This window comes from Nilaparvata lugens, chromosome 1 (genome assembly GCF_014356525.2).
Source record: "Nilaparvata lugens isolate BPH chromosome 1, ASM1435652v1, whole genome shotgun sequence".
Classification (NCBI taxonomy): domain Eukaryota; kingdom Metazoa; phylum Arthropoda; class Insecta; order Hemiptera; family Delphacidae; genus Nilaparvata; species Nilaparvata lugens.
The window spans coordinates 13,836,268-13,860,502 of record NC_052504.1 but is presented as its reverse complement, the minus strand read 5'-3'; the positions used below and the strand labels follow the sequence as shown (position 1 = coordinate 13,860,502).

General features: G+C 32.8%; 1 protein-coding gene across 1 annotated transcript in view; it reads right to left on the bottom strand.

Annotated features, from left to right (window-relative positions):
* LOC111044420 overlaps positions 1–24,235 on the bottom strand; it is a 36,990-nt gene that overhangs the window by 3,960 nt on the left and 8,795 nt on the right. The window contains exons 2-17 of the mRNA XM_039419880.1: positions 17,669–17,811; positions 16,270–16,440; positions 14,767–15,076; positions 14,345–14,361; positions 13,495–13,794; positions 11,123–11,300; positions 9,378–10,248; positions 8,396–8,610; positions 7,186–7,356; positions 6,351–6,561; positions 5,926–6,027; positions 5,114–5,187; positions 4,652–4,800; positions 3,596–3,793; positions 2,416–2,544; positions 836–971 (exon numbers count right to left, since the gene is read on the bottom strand). Of these exons, the coding sequence (XP_039275814.1) occupies positions 836–971; positions 2,416–2,544; positions 3,596–3,793; positions 4,652–4,800; positions 5,114–5,187; positions 5,926–6,027; positions 6,351–6,561; positions 7,186–7,356; positions 8,396–8,610; positions 9,378–10,248; positions 11,123–11,300; positions 13,495–13,794; positions 14,345–14,361; positions 14,767–15,076; positions 16,270–16,440; positions 17,669–17,811 (3,375 nt within the window). The remainder of the gene's footprint in view (positions 1–835; positions 972–2,415; positions 2,545–3,595; positions 3,794–4,651; positions 4,801–5,113; positions 5,188–5,925; positions 6,028–6,350; positions 6,562–7,185; positions 7,357–8,395; positions 8,611–9,377; positions 10,249–11,122; positions 11,301–13,494; positions 13,795–14,344; positions 14,362–14,766; positions 15,077–16,269; positions 16,441–17,668; positions 17,812–24,235) is intronic.

Sequence of the window (24,235 nt, the reverse complement as noted above, 5' to 3'; positions counted from 1 at the left end):
CGTATCCTGAAAGTTACAGTATTATATCTATAATAGTCTCCATCTTATTGAAGGGTTCCCAAACATATGACTCACTCTGTACTATATATTGTATTCCTATTTCGATTCCAATTAGGCTACTATTCAGTAATTAAAATAATATGTAAATGGATAATATACTGTTAAACAATTTATTTGCTGAAGATGATAAGCAATATTATGAATGCTATGCTTGTGCGTTAGTAGGAGGAATGATGAGAGATGATTGATTTTTTTATTTCCGAGTAGGCTACAGATTTGAGTGTTGTTTGCCCAGGACAGCAAGCGCACACCAATCCAATGGCAGTAAATAAGTGGTAAACAATATTATCTAGTTTGAGAGATGATATATATCAAAAGCGTTTGCTGCGGTAACCACTGATTGAATTATTTTAATGTTATTCATTGCTGTAATCTTGAAATATATATCATATACCAGTTCACAGCCTTCACAGAATTGAATGCTAATTGAAAAAGATGAAGAAATTGCTGCTGAAACATCTTCCATCAAAACAATTGGTAAGTACTGTATCTTCACAATTTCAATGTATGTTTTATATTCAATTCGCCTATCACTTCAGTTTTGATCAGGCTTTAAAATTGATAAAATCTAACTCCGTTTTAAGACAGATAGATTTCTCAACAACTTCCAAGAAAGTATATATTTTCAACCAGGCTTCAAAATTTGTAAAATCAATTCAGTTTGAGACACAATGCAGAACACGCGTGTAATTTCCAAGAAGTTCCAAAAAAGAATATTCTTGAATCTGTTGTATATCATAGTAGGTATTAGTAAATCTACAAAATATTATTTTACCTGATACTGCGCAGAGGTAGGTGAGTCCTCGTTTGAGCTCGAGAACTTTGCTGGTGAGCATAGTCGGCAATTGACTCAACTCCTCTGAACTTTGTCGGGGTAGTCTACCAATTGAAGAACTAGATGTAGGTGGCATCTGTAACAAAATAATGTACTGAGTTGGGAATTGAGTTATCTATGATAGTAAATTTCATGATTAGCAGAATTGAATATGCAAATTTACAAGAAACAACAACAATAATAGATTAATGATGTTGTGAACAATATCTTATTTGATATGAATATAATTACCAAGAACTCTTCAAGTAATAGATTATTTATTGCCCCTTATTATTTGTTTTTCATATTTTGATTACAGTTTATTGGCTTCCCATTCTGCAGTTGGATTCATTTTACCTGCGAAATGAATTGAGTCTGCCTAATTGGGCTCATTTGGAGAGGCGAAATGAAGAAATTTATGTAAACTTCAAGTGAAGAAATGATGCTGAAGTTGGAAAAACAGTAGTTCAATATTGTAATAACATCTCCTACCAGTCAACACTTGAGATTGAAGCATAAAACATGGATTGTGTCACAATGTTGTGTGAGTATTCCTGTTATGAATTGCATATTCCTCATTTTTTATTATTTAGTATCAATGAATAATTAACAACAGAGTCGTTCATAAATTATGATTTCGAGTACAGATATATTTGATGATTCTAAATATGATTTCATATAGGTAGGCTAGGTGAATCAATGGGATACGACATTCAATTCTCACTTATGTTCATGGTCTTGATGTAGTTCTCAATAATTATAATTGCTCAACATTCAGACAGTACTAACTACTTCCTCTTTGATTGAATCACTTTGCGAGCATTCCTTCAACTAATATACTGATTTCCCAAGATTTAAACTAATCAATTATTGACTTTTCCACATTTTTTTGAAAGACTTGTAGATGTTCTTCCGTAGAAAGAACATACTGAACATTTTTATGAATTCTAGGGAATTCTAAATCTAAAGATTTCATTACCGGGAGTAAAATGTTGAGATTTGTCACAGACATTGATTAAAACTCATTAATCACTATCAACATTAAGGGCCGGTCTCCGAGCTCGGGATTTAGCTAAGCTCTAGATTTTAAACAGCTGGAGTCAGAAAATTGCCTTTATGAAACGGGGTGTAGTCGCAGTTTTCATGATAATCTTTATTTTCTCATTTCTATAATTGGAAATTTTTCCTTTAAGAAATGAAACATTCCTAAATAATTCAAAATAGCTGAAACTTTACACTAGGTACTTCTTCTTTATTCTATTTTGTGTTCAATATTCTAGCTTTTCGAAATTTAGTTTAAACGTGGACTGCGACTACAAAGCCAATTTCCGGAAAGCCAATTTTCTGACTCCAGCTGTTTAAAGTCTAGAACTTAGCTAAATCCTGAGCTCGGAATCCGGCCCTTAATGTAACGAGTTTTAATCAATGTCTGTGACAAATCTCAACATCTTACTCCCGGTAATGAAATCTTTAGAAAGAGAATGTTCAGATAGATACGAGACAGACAAAGAGATAAATATCATAATTTCACTCATACTCACAGTAATGGAATCTGTAGAGAGAGAATGTTTAGACAGATATGGTCGTCTTGCACTATTTAGAGATACTGTTTCCCTCAGCCTTGAAATTTCCTTGTTCCTCTCCCCGACAATTTCCTCTAAGCGTTCCGCCTGAGAAAATTAATATTCAATTATGATACGCTAAAATCTATAAATTTTATTGATATATGTAATTGAAAACTATCTATTTAAACGTACCCCAAACTATATCATCGTTAATTAATGATGTTATTTATAGTTGAGCTACAGTATGAAGATGAAAAAAATCAATATTCATTCATAGACACTTATTATCGTTTTTCTTGATTGAGGAGCAATTTTTGGGATTTTCGCGTGTGCTCCCATATTGTTGTAAATAAATAAATAATATGAATAAATTTACTGTAATTTAAATGACAAAACGCTTATTATATCAATACAAATCTCATATTTTATATAAAGCTATTTCAACTAAGAAAGCTATTTCAACTAAGCACAATTAAAAATAATCACAATTAAACAAATTCCATTCTTCGAATTCCCCATTAGTAATGTTTCTTATACTACTACATTCTATTTGAACATAATAGTATTGTATCAACCTATAAATTATTGAATTTGTATTTCTCCAACCAAATTTGTCTCTAGATTTTTAATATAAAAATTCGATCATCAAATTTTTTACCATTCTATTGTTTCTATCAAGAAATGGGATGTGATAAATCGTAACAGAATTAATACAATAATGTACGTGGGTTATCTAATAGAGTATTAAAGCTTCCAGCTATTATATTCTAAACAAACATTTGTTATTTTCAATTATCACTTCTGGGATTGATACAATTAAAACTAGACTATTCGATTATGTCTGTGTATGGAAATATCTTCCATCATGTGAAATATATTATAAAAATTTTAATTTTATTCGAGTGACTTTCTGTGACTTACTGCCAACACTCAAGGTGTTCATTTGTTGACAGTGCAGAAGGTTTTACCTGCAGTTCAGTTTGTATGATATATTTTATATACAATTTGTATTAAATTTATGCTGTTCGTACACATTTCTTTCCGCAAATAAATAAATCCAAGTTTCAATACTGCAACAACTAGATATTAACATAGTAAATTTTTATTTTTCACAATTATTATATAACTTGAGTTCTATTTTTCAAAGTAACTGTACCATTGTGAGTAGCTGGCCTGTGAGATCTTGAACTTTGGATAGAGCTTCCTCTTGACGATCGTCAGAGCTCCTCCTTGGGGAGTCGGGAGGTTCCTGCTTGGAAGACATGCAATTGTTCACCTCCTGCAGTTGTCTCATGTTGTCAACTAGGCTTTGTGCCAGCATTGCTTGCTGCTCACTGTGCTCCACGAAAGAGTACTGTAATAAACACAATATGGTAACCCATATTGTTTTCACTGGAATTATCACTATTGTATTATTATATAACTTTAACGTGAAAAACACTCAAATTCTTTGGTGTGGCGACGACCGTTTCGTGCTGGTTTTGCACATTTTCAAGCCAAACCTGGTTCCAAACCTGGGCAATGTGCAATACCAGCACGAAACGGTCGTCGCCACACCAAAGAATGTGAGTGTTTTTCACGTTAAAGTTATATAATAATACAACAGTATCAATAACTAACCTACATCAAAATCAAATTTTTCATGGCATTGTGATAGACTAATATAATTATGGACATCTACAACATTAGAGCTGCTTATTAAATTATCTGTATTCGATTTAGTATTTACTTGTGTGTTGGCTAAGTTCGAGAACACTTTCTAGATATTCTATGTACAGTAGTATGTTTTGATAAAGAATCTGATCTATCTCATTTCATTTGAAAGAAAATGACAGTCAATCTACATGTTCATCTCCAGTGAACAGAATTTGTAATGTTCTTAGTATTATTTTTCGAGGTAATCCTGTCCATGTGAACTGTTACAGAAACTATTCATGTTGTATGTTAAAAATTGCTGCTTTATATATTATATTCCATTCATATTTGTGAACATATGAAAAAAATATATTTGAGGTTCCAAATATGAGGTTCTATAGAAAAATAATCAACTTTATATTATGATGGAGAACATTAAAATCAGTTTTTGGCCTCTGTTGGAAAATTTCAAGAAATGGAGTTGGCCATCTTTGTAATTGGACTCCTCATTTAGTTTATTTTGTATATTTAATGTCTATTAGTTGATATGAATTCTTGTAAAATGAATGTTGCTAACCTGTAACGTTTCCTCCTCTTGTTTCAGTGCTTCTTGATCATCGTCAAGAATTTTCAACTGTGATTTGATGTCATGCATCTCAGCAACTTCACCTTGTCCAGGATCACATTGGACTTTATCCATGTTTTGTTCATCCATACTCAAACTCTCTGCAATCAAGGCGAAACGAACTAAATAGAAAAAAATGGATTTCGAATAATATATTATTGATTCAAGTGATAGTTTAAGGTATGTATGTTTCGTGAATAAATTAATATGATAGAGAACAGAGAATCATTCATTTGCTAGGGCCCCATTAGATGAATGTTCACAATTATTTTCAAATGTTTATTATAATATTTATTTTTTTCATGAGAAATTTGTTCAATATAATATGCCATTTACAGTCAAGAAATTTCCTCTTTCAAATTCTATAATATTTAAAATCCACACATTCATTTGAAACCTGAGAATTCAAATTACCAAGCTTTTTCTCCCGGTAGTTGGCTGTACTTTGCATTTTTTCCTCTATATTTTCCATTCGAATTTCAATTCTCCTGAAAAAGTAAAAACAAAAGTAAAATAATTGTTCAATATAATTAACTGCTAAATTATGAATCAAAAACTTCTCAAACCAATATCCTACTATTTATCAATGATTTCAAATTCAAATTTATTTCCACAAAGTAGGTACAAACATTTAACTATACAATACAAATGCAATTCACCACAATCAATTCATATAAAGAACATTCCTTACTAAAAAATAATAAATTGAACAATAATAGCATTAATACTTCTATTCCTAACTAGTAAGAGTTATAATGCACAATCAAACTGAATGGATTGAGGATCCATGTTTCTTCATTGTCACTTGATTGCACGTGCCGAATAAATAAATCAATAAAATTAAGTTGAGACTTCACAGTTACATTGATATATAAATAAAATACTTGTTAAAAATAATAAATAAACTTTTGTATTTATATGATTGATACTTTTCTAATAATTGAATGTCTTCAGTCAAGACTTTGTTAAATAAATCGCATTCACATTTACAAACTACGTATATCTCAGTAAAAATGTGTGTTATTGCTCATTGAAAATATAAAAAATTCTTCTACAAATTAAATTGATTCGATATTGAACCTTTCAGCAAAATAATAAATAGAAATGAATAATTCCAATAAAGCTGTAACAATGTTTTAAAATTGAAAGATTTCCAGTCTAGACAAAATTTCCATCAGGATGTATCCATTTTATTGAAGTTCTTACTATGTAAACTCTGAGCTTACCTGCAAATATCTTCTTTCTTCTTCAGTTCATCTAATAAGTCTATATTCTCTTGTAATATGCAGTAGCTGGATTGTACGTTCTCGTTTGACAACTCATTTTCACTGCAAGAAGATGACAGAACTCAATTTACTTTCAGTCATTTTACATGTATTATTCAACAAATATGTTAGCTTATGCACTTTTTTCTTTCTATTTCGCATGTAAGCTAATAAGTTTCTATAATTTCCATTCATTTCTATGATTTGGCGAATCATCATCACATTCATGTTTGGTATTGTGAGATCTCAATAAGAGTTTTCTCTTCAAGAAACAAATTATTGAAATTGGCTTCCATGAGGCATTTTCAATAACTTATCTATATTAGAGTTTTCTCGTCAAGAACCAACTGTGAAATCAGTTTGCATGTGACGTTTTCAATAATTACCTGCCACTAGAATCAATGAGCCTGGTAACTTCGGCCGGGGCGTAGCAGTAGACGGGAATCTCAGTGTGGACCGCGGGTGGCTCGGCCAATGGCGAGGCGGTCTCCTCGACGACGTCCTCGATGTCCACTATCACCGCCCCCGGCTCGTCCCCGTCCTCATACTCATCCATGCCGTAGTCTTCCTCCTTGTCTGATAAACAGGAGTCTGGATCTGTTGCAAGTAGAGAAGGCGCATCATTCATAAATTCATCTGATATCTTTTTCAATTCATTTATTCTTGTGACTCTCTATAGCAGTCTTGTGAGACCTGGCAATACATTGTAATTTTTGATGAAGAATCAATAAAGAGATTCTTTCGGATGTTCTGCCTCGCAGTAATACCCAATGTCACTCCATATACACTTATAATATATCTTTCAATAATTAACATCAATCGTTGATGGTGAGATACAAACAGCTCCCTGTTTCCCTTTCGTTCCCTGATACAAACATTATTTTTTCAAATTTCGTCTTGAAAACTGCAGGAGGAATTATATTAGAAATCAGGTTAGACAATTTTAGGAAGAAAATGTTAGTTGTTGGGATAAGAATAGTTACCAATTTTTTGGATTTATGTGTTGTGAAAACTGCTGTTGTTAATTTGGGTAGAATAAACCTTTTAACTCATGTGTTCAATTGCAAAGTTAAAGTTAGTGTTCTTTTTAATCCGAAAGGAACTCCTATATAACTTACTTTAAAAGGTTTCATCAAGTAGGTATTTCTTGAACCAATATAATTGATGCAAATTGTTGATTAATTATCGCTTCTTAAAATTGTTTGTATGCTTTAATGATACCTTGACCGATGATCTGAGTGTTTCCTATTTCTTCCATGTTGTTCAGTGATAGACTGGAAGGCTGGTGAGTGATAACAGATGTTTGACAACCTCCTCCACCAGCTATATCCACCACGCTTCCCATGGATTTTGACCTCAGAAGTAGAGCTCCATTCTTCTTTATGGTTTCTCCTGCAAAAACAGTTGATATTTCAAATTCAAATTTACTTTTAATTAAAATACAAAAACATTACAAACAAAATACAAAATCAACTGGGTCCATGGTGGGGTGTGCTGAATAGAATGAAAGGAGGAAAAATACCTAGCCAAATATGGTTTCCCATGTGATAGGCTTATAGAGGGTATTAAGGGTATAATAGTAATGAATAAATGATGAAAAGGAGTGAAAAAGGTTTGATTGATTGAGTACTTTATGTAGATTACAATATATACTGGTTTATACACTTATATACAATAGCGTACAATACAGCAAAATTATAGATGAATTTACAAAATATAAATTAAGAAAATAATTATTGAACTGTACATGATATGAAAAAAAGCAATTTGTAATAACTATAGATAAAATAGATAATATTGTTATGCATCTACATAAATTGGCGGAGCTTTGGACATATCAATGTTCATTCTTCGGAAAGAATATTCGAAGTATCCTTCCCACTAACTCTCTACCAAAAGAATAGGAGAGGAAGAGAGGGAAATAGAAAAAAATGAATAAAATTTTTTTAGCAGCAGTGAAAGTTCAATTCTAATCATTATATATGCCTCGGTCCGACGTAGTTGATTATGAATCTACATAAAAGTTACAACGTCCTATCTTTTATGTAGAATTTTTGTATCCCTTCTAAAACCTGCTCATTAGATGTTCAATATAGAGGTCATCATATTTGAAGGCACCTCATCTGCCCTCTCGATTCAATCTTAATGCAATGTCGTTGTTAATAATATTTATTTATTGAAAGATAACTGTCACTAAAGCTATTAATCTGCCCTGTCCTTAGTTTCTCAATTGGATTGGCAGATCTATCAATTTGAGCTTTTGTAATCAATATTGTTTGATTTATCCAACAATTAATTTTCTTAGTGAAAGTTCTTTGAAATTTCTTTCAATGAAATCATTCGTCTCATTACCCACGCTTAAGTCTAGAGGCATGTGGGCATCACAATCAGAAAAAATATAGTGCAGATAGAATACTTGATTTAGGCCTACCTGAAATGGATTCCCCACTCTGAGGTTTATATCCGGGATCTAGCAAAGCTATAGTGGAAGCTTCGGGGCCGATTCCTCTCGCTTTCTCCCATTCATACAATTTCTTGGTGAATTTTTGCGAAATGCCTTCGAAGCGGAATACTCCGGTGGATGTTGGAATGACAACTTCTTGTTTCTGTTGAGTTGAACCGATGGCCCGTCTCATTTTCTGTAGTCTTCGACAAAAATAAAAAGTTATATAACACTAAACATAAACACAAAACATAAACACTAAAAAGTTGATATAATAAAGGAAAGAACTGGCTTATACAGGATGGGAAATTCACAAATGACGCATCATCACGTCTGAACTACTGGACTGTTTAACTTGAAATTAGCATAAATTCTTAATTTACCGAGGATAGTAATAGGCCTATTTTAAATTCTTCAAGATTTCAGTACGTCAAGTTTTCAGTTTGTCAAGTTCTTAATAAAACCCTTGCGGAGCACGGGTTACTTTCCAGTTATTGAATAAAATGTGGTATGTGGTTGATAAATACTGTTGATCCATAGAAATGACAATAATATTCAGAAACTTGAAAATATTATCCTCCTGTTCAAGCTGTTTTTACTCACATTTTCATACCCATTAGGCTAGTAACAACTATTAATATAGCTCATAATGCTAGTTTTTAATGACATCAAAAATGCTAGTTCTTGTTGTTCTAGCCAAGCAATTCCATACTATTTATACATTTTTATGTAGAAATCCTATAACTTAATCCAATAGGACTTGCAAATTCTTGACAACAATCTGCAATTAAAAATTCGACTGAGTCACTGCCAATATGGTAGAACCGTTCCATAATCGAATAAAAACACACATATATTATCAAACTGTAGAATTTGATGATATATGTGTGTTTTTATTTCAATCCGCAATTATTTGTTTGCTCTCAAGAATATGTACGTCTCTAAGTGTTCTTGATCAATACTCACTCACCTTGCTTCTCTCTCCAAGTATTTATCCCTCTCTCTTTCCAGCCTCTGTTTTTCTCTCTCGATTTTGTGCAGCTCCTTCTCCAGCCAAGCGAGCTCTTTCACTTCGTGATGACTCTTGCTTTTCAAAACTTTGTGTCCCGTGTCAGCCCACTTTTCCTTAGTTTCGGAGAGACGATGCTGTATTTTCCTCGACTTGTGTTCGAAAACAAGGTCATGCGACACACCGGGACTTGGAGTGCGGTTGGCGGGTTTTTGAGTTGGGTCGCAGTCCACTGATGTGCCATGCTTCATCCGATCCCAGTCCTGGAGTCGTTTGGAAAATTCTTCTGGGAGTTCGTTGTGGGTATCGTTTTTTGTGCTGCTACTCCCAGGTCTCCACCGCTGCCAATCTGTTATCTTCTTTTTCGACTGCAGTTGTGGAGTGGATTCCTGTGTTGGTGATACAGGAACTGCCTTAATCCTCTCCCACTGCTCCAGTTTCTTCTTGAAATCAGGTGACAGATTCTCTTCCCCCAACTGCTGCAACGCCAGTGATTCTCTCTTCCTGCAACTTTTCGCTTTATCCCACTCATCCGCTCTCCTTCTATCTCTCTTGTCCTCCTCGCCCACACTGGACGTACCACTTGACAGTCCACTGGCACTCACTTTGCCCGCGCTTGGTGGCGAACTAATCCCTATCCCTGAGTTGCGTATTCGTTCCCATTCACTGAGCTTCTGGTGGAACTCGTTGCTGAATCGCAAATGCAGGTCTGCAAGGTTCTTCTGCGCAGTGGTCTGTTGGCCCCTGTCGTCGGCGGGTTCGATGAACACGTTGTCATTGTTCTCCTGCAGATTCTCGTCAATGAATTCGCTGCTGCTTAGCTCATCTGACTCTGAAACAGATCATTGAAAAATACAGAACATTCCAACGATGTTCAAAGTAATTTTAGTGATTTGAATATGCAACATGATTGGACGGGTACACTAATCAACTCATTGCTAGCTATCCACAGACTATTTTTCATACTAGTTAGCCTTTCGTTATTTCTCATTTTTTCTATAAATTTCATCTACTTTTTTCTTAATATGAAACATAATTTGTTTGAAAATCAAATTTATTTAATAGACTAATACTCATTGCTAGCGCAGAGACTATTGTTCATGCTGGTAAATCTAATGTCATTTTTCTTGCTTTATTAGTTGTGTTTTTGTCTATTCTAAACATGAAATTCTTTGCAATTCAATTATTTAATAGAGTTATACTCATTGCTAGCGCACATACCATAATAGTTCAGACTATGATAGACCATATTATTGTTCATGATATGTGAACTATATTGCCCATGATAGTAAGTTTCATTTGTTGTGTTTTTGTCAATATGAAACATTAACAGTTTAGGAATTAATTCGTTTACTAGGCTGATGCTCATTGCTAGCGCACCGACTATTTTTATGCTAATATGCCTATAATGTCATTTTCCAATTTTTATTTGTCGTGTTCTTGTCTACATGAAGTATGAACTGTTTTTGAATTCCTCTATTCACTAGGATAATGCTCATTGCTAGCGCACAGATTATTGTTCATGCTAGTAAACCTAATGTAATTTTCAATGTTTTATTTGTTGTGGTTTTGTCATTATGAAACATGAACGGGTTTGAAATTCATGTTATGTATTAATTACTAAAATGTTGAGTGCATAACATAATATATTTTTATCCAATTATTATCTTTGAATATTCATTTATTGTACAATCTGAAGTACATACCTAAGTCATAGAGAAAGCTGGTGCATTTATTAATTGGGCTGGACGGTGTTGAATTGGAGAAATGCGCTGTGATTTCTTCGGGAGAGGGCGTCGACGTCAAGAAAGCGTTCTTCACTTTGGACCACTTTGATTTTCTCCTTGGAGTTGGTGGTGAAGTACCTGCACTACTGCTAGAAACCTGAAAATCAAATAAATAATAAAGAATCAGTCAGTATAAAGTTTAGAGTACGTCTCAATCAGAACGTCAGTTCGAGAGTACCTCAAGCAATGCTATTATGCAGATTCAGGTAAATAATGCAGGTCAGATTATAAAATATGATATACAGGTCAGAAGCAGATTTCTTGATCAGAAAATGTATTTTCAGCCTATTCTTGAAGAAAAATTCTGTATAAGTTCATTCGTAGTAGGCCCAATGATTTTCTGGTTGGCAAATTATACTGGTGAACAAATAAAAATAGGTACTGCACTTCCCCTATAAAATGATATGACAGCTATTTCAGTATTTTTATCGAATGCGCATTCCTGATTATTTAATATTACACATCTTAAGACCACACCCTTCATAAACTTGTGGAGGGACTATCTACTTATATAATACTGGGTTATGCTCAAGAATTACATTTTATTAAGATGATAATAGTCTAATTATTATAAATATGTAATACTGTAATATGTGTAACTACTTTCTACTGATACATAACATTTATATAGCATTCAATAATCCAACTGATGAATCTAAATCCACCACTTCCCTTCCAAAATCTTCATTTAAACTTGAAAAGTACTTTATAAGTTACAGATAAATAGAATAGATTAATATATAATAATCAATACATGTAGATAATCATGTAAATTTTTTATAAAATTTTTAATCGATAATTCAATAATTTTATAATTCTCACATAATTCGATAGTTTTAAGTGAGAGTGAATGTAGAACACTTACATTGAAACACCATAACTATTTGCATAAATTTGATAAGAGGCGAAATAATGAATTAAAGTGAGTTCAAAAGCAAGGGCAAGGGATTTATAGATGAGATTACGAATATCGAGTTTGTCAGTGAACAGTAGAAACATCAGTCCATCTTTCAGGCTTTTTAAAATGGCATTCAATTGAAAAAGTAATATTGTCATTTTGAAAAGTCTGAGTTATAAGTTACTAGGAATCAAAAGACTAGGAACCTTGAGCTTGGCTTAAATGACATGTGTGCGCTAGAAAGTTCGTTCACCAAGTTTATTTTGAGAAATTTATTGGAACAACATTGGCGGCTAAAAACAAATAAATCATGATTTTTGTTTCATATTTTTTCTTTTCCCCTCTTTTGATCATACAGTTTGGGCGATTCCAAATAAAAGTGGAATACACAGTTTTATAATCAAGTAATGATTGATTCATATACCGTTCACTTATTTAGTCCAATTACGTTGAACTATATACCGTTTACTTATTTAGTCCAGTTACACTGATTTTCAATGGAAATTCAAAATAATTTTTTCCAAAAATATGTAAAAAAATGTAGATTGGAATTTTATATTATCTGATCTTTCTCTGATACATTGAATGTGAAATATATTTGAGTTTTCTTCTGTAGGCTACCGTTTATTAGATAATCTTTCATTTATCATGTAAATGTTTCTGATAATTTCTATGAAAACACTAAAAAATGAATATAAGAACGACTCAATTTGTTTAAATACATTTGCCTCGATATTCATTCGCAACAAATTGATACGATACATTTTTTACATCCATATTATTGTACTTTTTTAATTAAAATTGATAATATACAGTACTGCATTGCACTTACATAGAATTATAATAATATTTATCTCTCGACTATATTTGCTTTACTTCAGAGACTTCAATAATCGATTTTAATATTAGAAGGAAACTACGAAGATAATAATATATAAGGATACATAATATTAGCAAACAAATTACAGAAGATTCATTGTAATCTAATGGAACAAGTCACTTCTCCAGAGATATTGTAGAATCTCAAGTACCTCATGAAACTCCTGTTAAAGAATAAAAATTTTCCTTTCCAAAGTATCTTCATAGTACTTCACTTTCCAAAAATGATATTCGAATAAATTACATGTATTTGTCCATGAAATGAATGCCATTTGAATACATTTAATGTATCGATGTAGTTAGCTTTTCATAGTAAATGACATGAAAATCCAAGGATTTTCAGTATTATAACATCATGAATTGAATGAAAATTTTATGGAAATTTCATAAAAAAATGGAGGAAATTATCTCTTTATTAAATCGGAAAAATGTCATTACATTGTCAGAAGAGCTCATGAAGTTTATATATAAATTTGAATTAATGAATTTTGTAAATGTTTTCACAGGGACTGACCTGCTTCTTGTAGTGCTCCTTGGATGGCATTTCGTCGAGCGTTTTCTGCCTCATCAAGGTCCTGTTGTGCTTGTCCTCAACCTGCGGACTAGGTGGCGGTTTGCCGTTCTTGATAGAGGGTGTCGGACTCACGCCAGCTTTGGTGTCTGGAGGTCTCAGCTCCTCCGTTGAAGGTAGCGTAATTGTCAACACTGGCGCTAACCTCTTATTCCTGTTGCATGTATTGGCCATCCTTAGTGATGTAGCCTCACTGTTGGCGTCCGCAGCCTCCTCACTCAACACAAATTCGAAGTTATTGAACTGAAAATATTTAATTCAATCAAAACAAATAATTACAAAACAAAAATAAACTGAAAAATTGAATTCAATCATGATTATCAAATCATTACAAAACAGAATCAATATAGACTTGCAGAAAAGCGTAAGTAGTAAAAATAGGATGAATAATATTCAAATTCATATAATTTGAATTGAACAGCTACACGACTATTTCGGACTATGTGTAACCTTATCTAAATTTGGGAGAGGAATAGCACAATGTTATTTTTTCTGATAATTTCTACGAAAACACTAGAAATGTAATATAAGTAAGACTCAAGTTGTTTGAATAAATTTGCCTCGATATTCATTCGCAACAAATTGATACGATACATTTTTTACATCCATATTATTGTACTTTTTTAATTAAAATTGATAATATACAGTACTGCATTGCACTTACATAGAATTATAATAATATTTATCTCTCGACTATATTTGCTTTACTTCAGAGACTTCAATAATCGATTTTAATAATAGAAGGAGACTACGAAGATAATATAAGGATACATAATATTAGCAAACAAATTACAGAAGATTCATTGTAATCTAATGGAACAAGTCACTTCTCCAGAGATATTGTAGAATCTCAAGTACCTCATGAAACTCCTGTTAAAGAATAAAAATTTTCCTTTCCAAAGTATCTTCATAGTACTTCACTTTCCAAAAATGATATTCGAATAAATTACATGTATTTGTCCATGAAATGAATGCCATTTGAATACATTTAATGTATCGATGTAGTTAGCTTTTCATAGTAAATGACATGAAAATCCAAGGATTTTCAGTATTATTACATCATGAATTGAATGAAAATTTTATGGAAATTTCATAAAAAAATGGAGGAAATTATCTCTTTATTAAATCGGAAAAATGTCATTACATTGTCAGAAGAGCTCATGAAGTTTATATACCGTATAAATTTGAATTAATGAATTTTGTAAATGTTTTCACAGGGACTGACCTGCTTCTTGTAGTGCTCCTTGGATGGCATTTCGTCGAGCGTTTTCTGCCTCATCAAGGTCCTGTTGTGCTTGTCCTCAACCTGCGGACTAGGTGGCGGTTTGCCGTTCTTGATAGAGGGTGTCGGACTCACGCCAGCTTTGGTGTCTGGAGGTCTCAGCTCCTCCGTTGAAGGTAGCGTAATTGTCAACACTGGCGCTAACCTCTTATTCCTGTTGCATGTATTGGCCATCCTTAGTGATGTAGCCTCACTGTTGGCGTCCGCAGCCTCCTCACTCAACACAAATTCGAAGTTATTGAACTGAAAATATTTAATTCAATCAAAACAAATAATTACAAAACAAAAATAAACTGAAAAATTGAATTCAATCATGATTATCAAATCATTACAAAACAGAATCAATATAGACTTGCAGAAAAGCGTAAGTAGTAAAAATAGGATGAATAATATTCAAATTCATATAAATTTGAATTGAACAGCTACACGACTATTTCGGACTATGTGTAACCTTATCTAAATTTGGGAGAGGAATAGCACAAGGTTATTTTTTCTCCCTATAATTTCCATGATGTATCAGTAAATAAATGATAAATCATTTCAATCAAAGCAAATGATTGAAAAACAAAAATAAACTAAAAAATTGAATTCAATCATAATTATTATCAAACCATTACAAAACAGAATCAATATAGATGTACACAAAAGTGTAAGTAGTAAAAATATGATGAATAATATTTAATTTCAAATAAATTTGCAGGCTATTACCCCCAGAGAAGTCTATTTTCTATAATATTTATTATATTTAAATTGGGATTAATTTGCATTCAATATAAAGGAATATAGAACAGAAGATACTCAAGATATATAAGTAGTGACGAACTTAGAGAACTCACATAAGTAGTGAATTAAACCTGAAGTATGTGTTTGATAGTTTTAAATATCTTATCTGTTCTGTTTTTGATTTTAATATAAATCTGATTCTCAAAATAAAGAATACAAGCAGAACTTATCTGAATTTTAATTTTCTCTAGGCTTACAACGAACGCTCCAAATGGAGTATTATAAAATAATGATTGAACAATTTGAGGAGGTACGCTTTGAATGAAATTATTTCTTCATAAAGTTTGAGAATTTCATCATTGTCAGAATAGAGGACCTCATGTGGTTTGGGTTTTGGGGTTTTTAATATTCCTTTTTTGATACGGTATTAAAAAACATGCAATTTAAAACAGCTATAAACATGATACATCCAAAAGTCGGTGAGATATGGTAAGATGGTTGGTTGGTCATTCCAAAATACTGCATCTCAAATTCTTTAATTTCAAGATTTCCAATAAAAGATAAATTTATCATTGTCATCAACTAATATGAATCCAATTTTTCTTTGAATACTAATTATAAGAAGTATTCTATATTTGAAATTATTAATTCAATTCTTATTGATTATTGTTGAAAGAGTTAATAGAGAGTACTGACGATTTTTGGTGAAATACCTCGTATTCCCGGTCTTCTCCCTCCATTGTATCAACTGGACCCTCTTCATCGGCATCAGCTTCTGCTCCTTTCTTCTTTTTTATGCTTCCAGTTCGAGTTTGAATGATGTCTTTCACCTTACTCCACGGAGTTTTATGCACTTTCTGTGACATGTGACTCGATCGGTTCTCCTTCAATCAAAATAAATTATTCAATAAAATCATAATAATTCATCTAATATTCAAATAACTTATTAATTTGATTCATTTTTAAAATAATTTATCTAATAATAATAATACGTTTGTTTGTTTCTGGTCAGTAAATTGGTGATTATTGTAGAATAAGGCTCAACTCACACTTACGCGACTCAAGTCGAGAGGAGACTACGACTCTAGTCTCTTCTCGACGCAGCATGTGTTTTCAAATGGTGACACTCAGATCAGTCGATTCTAGTCTCCTCGACCTCACGACTGTGAGACTGAGTCGAGCGTCTCGACATGTTGGTCGAGCCTCGATTCGAGTTGCGTAGTACCCTGCATTTTCAATGAAAGGGAGGTTATGTTTGATGAAAGACAATAATAAGACAATAATAAGAATTAGATAAGACATTATATTCATAATAATTATTATAAAATTTGTTACATGCGCAGAAGTGACAAATTGGATCTTGTATTTGAGGTTAATGTTAATAATGTGAGGTTAGAAATGGAGTAGCATGGAACTGAAGTAGCGGCAATGAGTAAGAAAGTCGTAAGGTCGATACACTGTAGTATCCTCGACTGGAGTCGTACGATTTGAGTCGAGGTAGTATGAGTTGAGCCTTAGACTAAATTCAACAAAACATTGGAATTTATGATCTAGAATCCACCACAATCCTTGGATTGGTCCTTTTATACTTATTATTATTTTTTCCAAATAGTATTCTCCAAAAAACGAACTCAAAAATAAATACAAGATTTTAACTATTCAAGAATTTATGTATAGGCCCCTGCAGCGTCTCTTCCTATAACAAATCATTTTCAGACTATTTTTTCGTTACAAGGGTAATATAAACTATTTGGATCTTCCAGACCTTTAGATAAGTTTCTGCATCTTAGAACATATTTGAAAAATAAAACATTGTAAATACCATAACTGGCTGAAGCTTGATTGATGAAATTAAATGAGATTCATTTCTGTATCAATCATTCAGTCATTGAATCTGTATCGATTGCCTCTGTATTTATCATTGAATCATTGAGTCCCTCGTATCTGTCTTATCTTTTAATAATTCAGTGTCTTATCTTTTAACCATCAATTTCTATCGAACTAGCTTCAAAGTTCAAAATTCTAACAAACTATATAAGTAAATACAGCGTGTAACAATGTTAAAACATGATAAACTTGATTATTATCCTATTATGATACTTCTTAACGTACTTTTGAGTGTGTTTGGTGATGATCGGTAGTTCCGCTGGTACTCTCAATGGATTCGCCATCCAAAGACTTGCTCCGTCGAGTCTCATCCTCCTCCACGCCCAAATGAACGTTCTTCTCCACGCTCAACCTCCTTCTCTTCTGTCCTACACAGAAACATCACTCTGTAGAATTCACATGACTTATTTATATTTCTTGAATAAGAATTGATATTGTGGAATTTCACCATAATTGAAAAAACACATTTTTATTTTTGTCACATCCACATATTTATTAGACTTGTACACAGTACTGTAGTTTCGTGTTGGAACTAACACATCTTCAGCTGTAGTGATGCATAGCGATACACTTTTTCACTTGTCCATGTTCACTTGTGACACATGCAGCGTGTCTATGCATCACTAAAGCTGAAGATGTGTTGGTTTCAACACAAAACTGCAGTCCTGTATACAAATCTAATGAATGTAGATGTGACAAAAATGAAACTGTGTTCTTTTTCAATTATTTATATTTACTTCATTCTAAAACCCAATTAAAGGTGAATCTATCTTGTTAAACTCATATCATGGCAAAAATATAGCATGAAATATTTTCTCCGTGATTCAATGCTTCATAGTGTATTTTATTCTATCCTAGATCATGTATTGTGCCTATATTCATAACTTCTAATTTCACTTATTTCAATTCAAATATTCTTGCCTTTGTATCGGTACTTATTCATGTAAAAATCGCCATTTTTGGAAGAAGCACACTTTATAAATCCTATCTTGAAATCCACGGGGAACAGATCTAACATGAGTACTATTATTGAAAGTATATTTAACGTTTTATGGAAAATGCTTGAAGATTTTAACAAAAATATCGCAAAATAGGTACACCACTCTTGTTCTAGCTTCTATATCTACTATGTCTTGTTTCAGGTACACATTTCTTCCAATTTATCACATTTTTTTCTCAATGTATATTCATTAATTTAATGTACTTGAAACTGATTTCCGACTCCATTTGAAATACATACCGGTACTTTCTTTTGACTATTCTACACCCCTTTCAACAATTCCTCTTTTTCACCATTTTACATCCCTCTTTCCAGTACTTACTTCTTACAACACATTTCACCTCCACCTCTTCACTATTCTCATTTTTCCTCTTTCCAATCAACCTTTGATTCTCTTCATTGGATTTTCATGACGTTTCAAAACATTTTCCAAGACTCATAAGTTCATGGACAACTTCAGCAACCTGCAAACTTCAAGATTCAAAATTTAAAATGGTTTAATGTCACACATTCTAACAGTGTATAAGCTCGTCCAAAGAGTTTATCAATCAATCAATCATTCAATTTATTGAATAGAAATACACAGAACAGAAGAAATAGGTTACAAACTTGTTTTTCATCGTGACGATGTTTATCAATCGAAGTTTATTGACGAAGTTTATCAATCAATCAATTAATCTAATAGAAATACAACTAGCAGAAGTAATGCAACCAAACAATTTGATTCTCTTCATTGGATGAGGTTCCAAAATCTTTTCCAAGATTCATGAATTCATTATCCAGTCCAGCAACTTGCAAATTTCAAGATTCAAAATGATTTAATGCCACACATTTTAACAGTGTATACGCACGTCCAAAGAGTTAATCAATCAATCAATCAATAAATCAAATAGAGATGTAACGAACAGAAGTTATATCTTGAACAGAATAAGTTACAAACTTGTTTTTCATTGAGACGATATGAAATGTATTAATCAATTATTAATTGAATAGAAACACAACTATAGTGAGGTCCACGTTATAATGGCAGTGGAGAGAGATAGGAGAAAAACGTTGCCAATTCTCTGTCTTGTCAATGCCTTCTATAGACGGTAGCTGATACAGGTTCATTGATGTAATATTAACTGTTCATTCTCGTTTAAAATAATCAATTATATTTTATCAAGCACTAAATCATATTTTCAATGATTTCATAATGAATTTTTGTAATCAAGATTTGATAATTTGGTGATTAACTTACTAATTATTTTACATTGTTAAAAGACGATCTGGCAACAGAGCTAAGCGAGAAAGAGATAGCACTATCCGCTTTGTTGAATGATAGACAATGATAGCAATACCATTGCTAATCAAACACTGCCATTATAACGTGGACCTCACTATAGCAGAAGAAATGCAAACTAGTTTTTCATCGTGACAATAAGTTTGTGAACGGCGTGTCAGATATGAGTTAGTTTGTGTTGCTTCCCGATTTACACTGTCACTAAATGATAGCACGTGTGAAGACAGGGTTGTACGCATGCGCAGCCAATGCAGCTCTGGAGTTGGACCGGTGTCACACCACGGTCTGCTCCCTTTCAAATGGAAAGTAGATGAAAACTATTTTTAGAGCTGGGAATGGGCCAGGTTCTGTCGCTGCTAACTTCTTCATCAAACTACCTTTGTCGCTCTATAAATGTTGCCGCTATAAGCTATAATCGCGTAACGTGGGAGCAGACGCGTCTAGCACAATTCAGACTATGCACAGACAGGATACAACAGCCACCAAACTAATGTCATTGATAGAAAACGTTCACTTTTTTCTTCGATAGGCCCCTCATTAACAAATTCATTCGTTCGAATTAATTAATTCACAATTCTAAACTAAATCGTATGATGAAAAGACGCAACTATTTGAAACTTCTGAACTATGACTGACGAAGCGTAGAATACTGATTTGTGGTTCAAAGATAATTGGGAACCTGGTACCACATCCATATACTGCATACTGGAGCAGCATTCAAGGATTTGTCCGAGTAAGCAGTAGGCCTACGGTTCCTTGAGCGCGTTTCTTAGACTAGGAATTTATTGTTGTTTACATTGGCATTTAAACAAAATTAATCCAGAATAAAAATTAATATAGAATAGATGTGATTTTTTATGTTTCTAAGATATGTATTATTTTCTCTATCTATTGCAGTTTTTTATATAGAGTGATTGACAAAACATTATATTCAAAGTGACTTAATTTTACTTTGAAATTCATCCATAATGTTGTAATTTTATCCTCTACTATCCTGCAATATTGTTTTTTCCTTTGGATTTTTGGTCTTGAATTCACATTAGGCCTACTCAAAATTTTTGTTTCTAAACTTTTAGCTTTGTATTCGCAATGTTGAATGAAAATAATAGCAATTTAGGTGTATTTTACAGTACTACTGGTAATTTTGGTTTTAATTCACAAAACTTTGAACTTCTTTCAAAGTGTTAATCTTTCAGCCATTGTATTTACATTTATCTCTGATAATATAATATTTGAACTATCAAAGAAAAATGTGAGATAATCATGAAGATGTTATAAACCATCTAATTTAATTCTTTTCTCAAAAATTATCAATGATGTATGAATAATGGATATCAATCAATCAATTTTATTCAAATTAGCACAATTCAATATACATGAAATAAATAAAAAAAGGTTAATGTAGGCTACTGATCAGTTCAATGTACTGATGTATTAATTTTTTCCGAAGTTATTTCAGAAGAATAATCTTACAACGTTGATTGAAGATACATTTAAAAGTCAATAATATTACTCATCTATTTCACTATCCATGACGAACTGCAAGTTAATAATTAGTTTTGAACTATTTTTCACGACATTATAGTCTAATTTTTGAATAATAGTTATTAAAAACTAGTACTCACGAGTGGAGCGCTTTCGGATTTTCAAATTTCATTCACAACAGAGTGTTGAACACGGATTTTAAAAAATCCGAAAGCGCTTCACTCGTGAGTACTAGTTTTTACTTTCCTTGCCCTATTACCATAGGTAAGGAAAATATTGCTTTCCGAAAAAAATTAAGGTACCCCAATTTCTAAATTTCTATACGTTTCAAGGTCCCCTGAGTCCAAAAAAGTGGTTTTTGGGTATTGGTCTGTATGTGTGTGTGTATGAGTGTATGTGCGTCTGTACACGATATCTCATCTCCCAATTACTTGAAATTTGTAACGTAAGGTCCTTACAATATAAGGATCCGACACGAACAATTTCGATCAAATGCGATTCAAGATGGCGGCTAAAATGGCGAAAATGTTGTCAAAAACAGGGTTTTTCGCGATTTTTTCGAGAAAGGCTCCAACGATTTTGATTAAAGTTATACCTGAAATAGTCAGATACCCATATCTGTAAAAATTTCAGGAGCTCCGCCCCATCTATGCAAAGTTTGATTTTAGATTCTCAATTATCAAGCTTCAGATACAATTTAAACAAAAAATTTCGAATGGAATAGATTGAGCATGAGAATCTCTACAATCAATGTTCAGTAACATTTTCACCTAAAATTAAAAAATAAGCTCGAAATTCGAGAAAATGTGATTATCCAATTGCAAACTGTTTGCAACTGTTGATTCTATTAAAATGATTCACTATGAAGAGATAGCAGACCTCGTGTGTCTCCAGCGTTATTGCCCTGTCACCAGCTGGCTCAAATATTTGAATAGTAGACTTGAGATGCGCGGGAACACTAGCGTCAGGTGATCAATTTTCATAACGGCAAGGAAAGTTGTGTGAGTGCGCCACACCAGATTCTTAATAACTATTATTCAAAAATTAGACTGTAGTGTCGTGAAAAATAGTTCAAAACGAATTATTAACTTCTTCGGCGTTTGAGATTGATTGAAAGCGTCTCTTGAGCTTGAACTCTCAATGGTTGTTCAGATCTAAGTAGTAGGCTACACATCATCTGTATTACAATGTTATCAAGCTTTGTTTATAACAGTCATCCATTTTCTACTTTATTATACTGCGGAATTCTCCAAAGTTGTATTCCCACAGTGGCTGCCAAATACTTTCCACAATCTTGAATTGTTGTAATCTGTAACTCAAAGAAGAATAAGCTGCCCAATTACTGTGAAGTATCCCATATATATTCTGCCAGTGTAGACTTTCCTCTTCAAAAACGTTGTAATTTGCAGATTCCTAAAATAGCTTCTCGGCTAGTTCACAACACACATACGCGCGTCCTCATGCACGATCATTTTCAAAACATAAGACATTGTGCTTATAAATCTCCGATACAAGGCTTTTTATATTGTGTAGTTTCCTATATTCAACACGCATTATCACGCAATGGCAGTGATAATTCTGCTCAACTTGTCTATAATGACATTCGTCTGTCTGTTTTGGATTTCTTACAAGATTCAAAAGGCTTGCAGAGCGTCGTATTTTGAATTTATCTTCGAAAACAAAATTCTGACTTGAATGAGAGGACGGGTGGTTGATTGGTGGGGATGGTGTTGGTGGTTGGTTTCAAAGCGCATGCGCACACTAGCTTGCATGACCTCTTTGGAGGCGCGTCAACATACCAAACGACTTCAAAATTATTGAAAGGAAGCAGCACATCCTCCCCAATTTTCGCACTTGCCCCGCCGTTAGTTCTAGGTTTGTCTACTTTTCTACTTTTGGACTGCCTTAAATCTTCCGCTGTTGATCAGAGTCAACATTACGCCTGCAAACTTTATGTACGATTCGCGTCGCAAAGCTTCAATCATTCACACCTCGACTTTAATCGCAATTGCACTCTCAGAAGTGAAATTTAGTCTCAATTTCTAAAATAGTTCACTGGTTTCTTTTGCCATTTAATTAAATATGAAGTTCACATTCACTCACTCTCCACAAAGAAAAACTAAAAATTTGACATCAACAAGAAATTCAAAACTACATTCCTAGTATACTCACTTTAATCTTGTTTTGTTACGGTTATTCATAGCGTTTCATCCATGCGCTTTGGTTTATATACCTCTCATAATATCATATTCACAACAACACAGAATCTCAGGTTTGATACCTTCACAAGGATAATTTTTCACCATTGCTATCAAATATAATTGTTCATACATAAATCCTTTATGAACTATGAACCTGTATTTATGATCCTATTTTTTACCATATCCTCAATCGTTAGATTAATTATATACAGAACATTATAATATTTTTATGTCTATTGAAAACCCACATATTATTTAACAGTCTAATTTGTTTTTCTTGTGTGATATTTTTGGAAAATTGATGATTTTTTCAAATGTTGATTGTTTTTTCAAGAACTATACTCACATGAGTCCCAAGATTGTTACTCTGGATTTAACAGTAATCTCTCTCATTATAGGACACGAGTTGAAATTTTCCTTATCACTTTACCTGGCTAACAAAAATTTTAATTTTATTTTGTTCCCAACTCCAAGCACCTATAACTTGGTTGAGGATAATTTTATCTGAGAAAGGAGATGAATGCTCTAACCTTTTTCCATTCTCGATTTGATTCTAGATTGAGGCTGTTGAATAACATTGAAACTCTAATTTTGTCTGCATTTCCAGTCAAATTCAACCTAAGCTTAAAGCTGACTTGCTTGCTAAGCTTCTAAGCTTCAGTTGACTTCGGTTGATGTATAATGTATAGAGCAGCTTGAATTTGTTAAACTCAGCCTGGGCATTTCAAGCTCAATTTTATGTGTTCTTCTCTTTCATAAAAATTGATTTCTTCATCCTTTTTCTTCGATAGCATTCATATAAGCTGTTACATTGAATCTCTATA